The sequence below is a fragment of the Acanthisitta chloris genome, unplaced genomic scaffold (assembly GCF_000695815.1).
Source record: "Acanthisitta chloris isolate BGI_N310 unplaced genomic scaffold, ASM69581v1 scaffold43882, whole genome shotgun sequence".
In the NCBI taxonomy this organism is placed as follows: domain Eukaryota; kingdom Metazoa; phylum Chordata; class Aves; order Passeriformes; family Acanthisittidae; genus Acanthisitta; species Acanthisitta chloris.
In genome coordinates this window covers 1-475 of record NW_008662943.1, presented here as the reverse complement: position 1 = coordinate 475, position 475 = coordinate 1, and the positions used below count along the sequence as shown (strand labels likewise).

The 475-nt window shown below is 59.2% G+C and overlaps 1 protein-coding gene across 1 annotated transcript in view; it reads right to left on the bottom strand.

Moving 5' to 3' along the window:
* CTSK (cathepsin K) overlaps positions 1-408 on the bottom strand; it is a gene marked incomplete at its 5' end in the record, with an annotated part of 1,287 nt that extends 879 nt beyond the window's left edge. Inside the window, 2 exons of the mRNA XM_009070784.1 lie at positions 44-199; positions 286-408. Of these exons, the coding sequence (XP_009069032.1) occupies positions 44-199; positions 286-408 (279 nt within the window). The remainder of the gene's footprint in view (positions 1-43; positions 200-285) is intronic.
* Positions 409-475: the final 67 nt, after the last annotated feature.

Below are 475 nucleotides of genomic sequence, written 5' to 3'. Positions count from 1 at the left end.
AGGGACATTTTGGGGTGACTCCTCAAGGGAGAATTTGGCTTACCTGGTTCTTGCCCGGAGTCACGTAGCCTTTTTTCCTCCAGTCCATGGTGTCTGGAGCTCTCTCAGTCCAGTCAGGGACGTAGAGTGTCTCGTTGTGATGGTGGTGGCCACTGGGCACCTTCAGCCCTGTCATCTTCCTCACCACCTCTTGGCTGGTCTGGAGAAGGAGCCCAAGGTGGGTGAGTGGGTGGGTGGGTGGGTGGCAGCACCCACAGGTGTCTCTCCTCCCCCAGGGACACCCACCATGTCCCCCAGGTGGTTCATGGCCAGCTGGAAGGTGTGGATTCCCAGGGAGTGCTCCAGGTTGTGGGTGTTGATGTACTTGAGGTTCTTCTCCCAAATCAATCTCCGGCTCACCTCGTCTGCCTGGACCGTGGGGTGAGATGGCATGGGCAGAGAGAATGGGCCCCAGCTTGGGGACATCCTCCTGCCC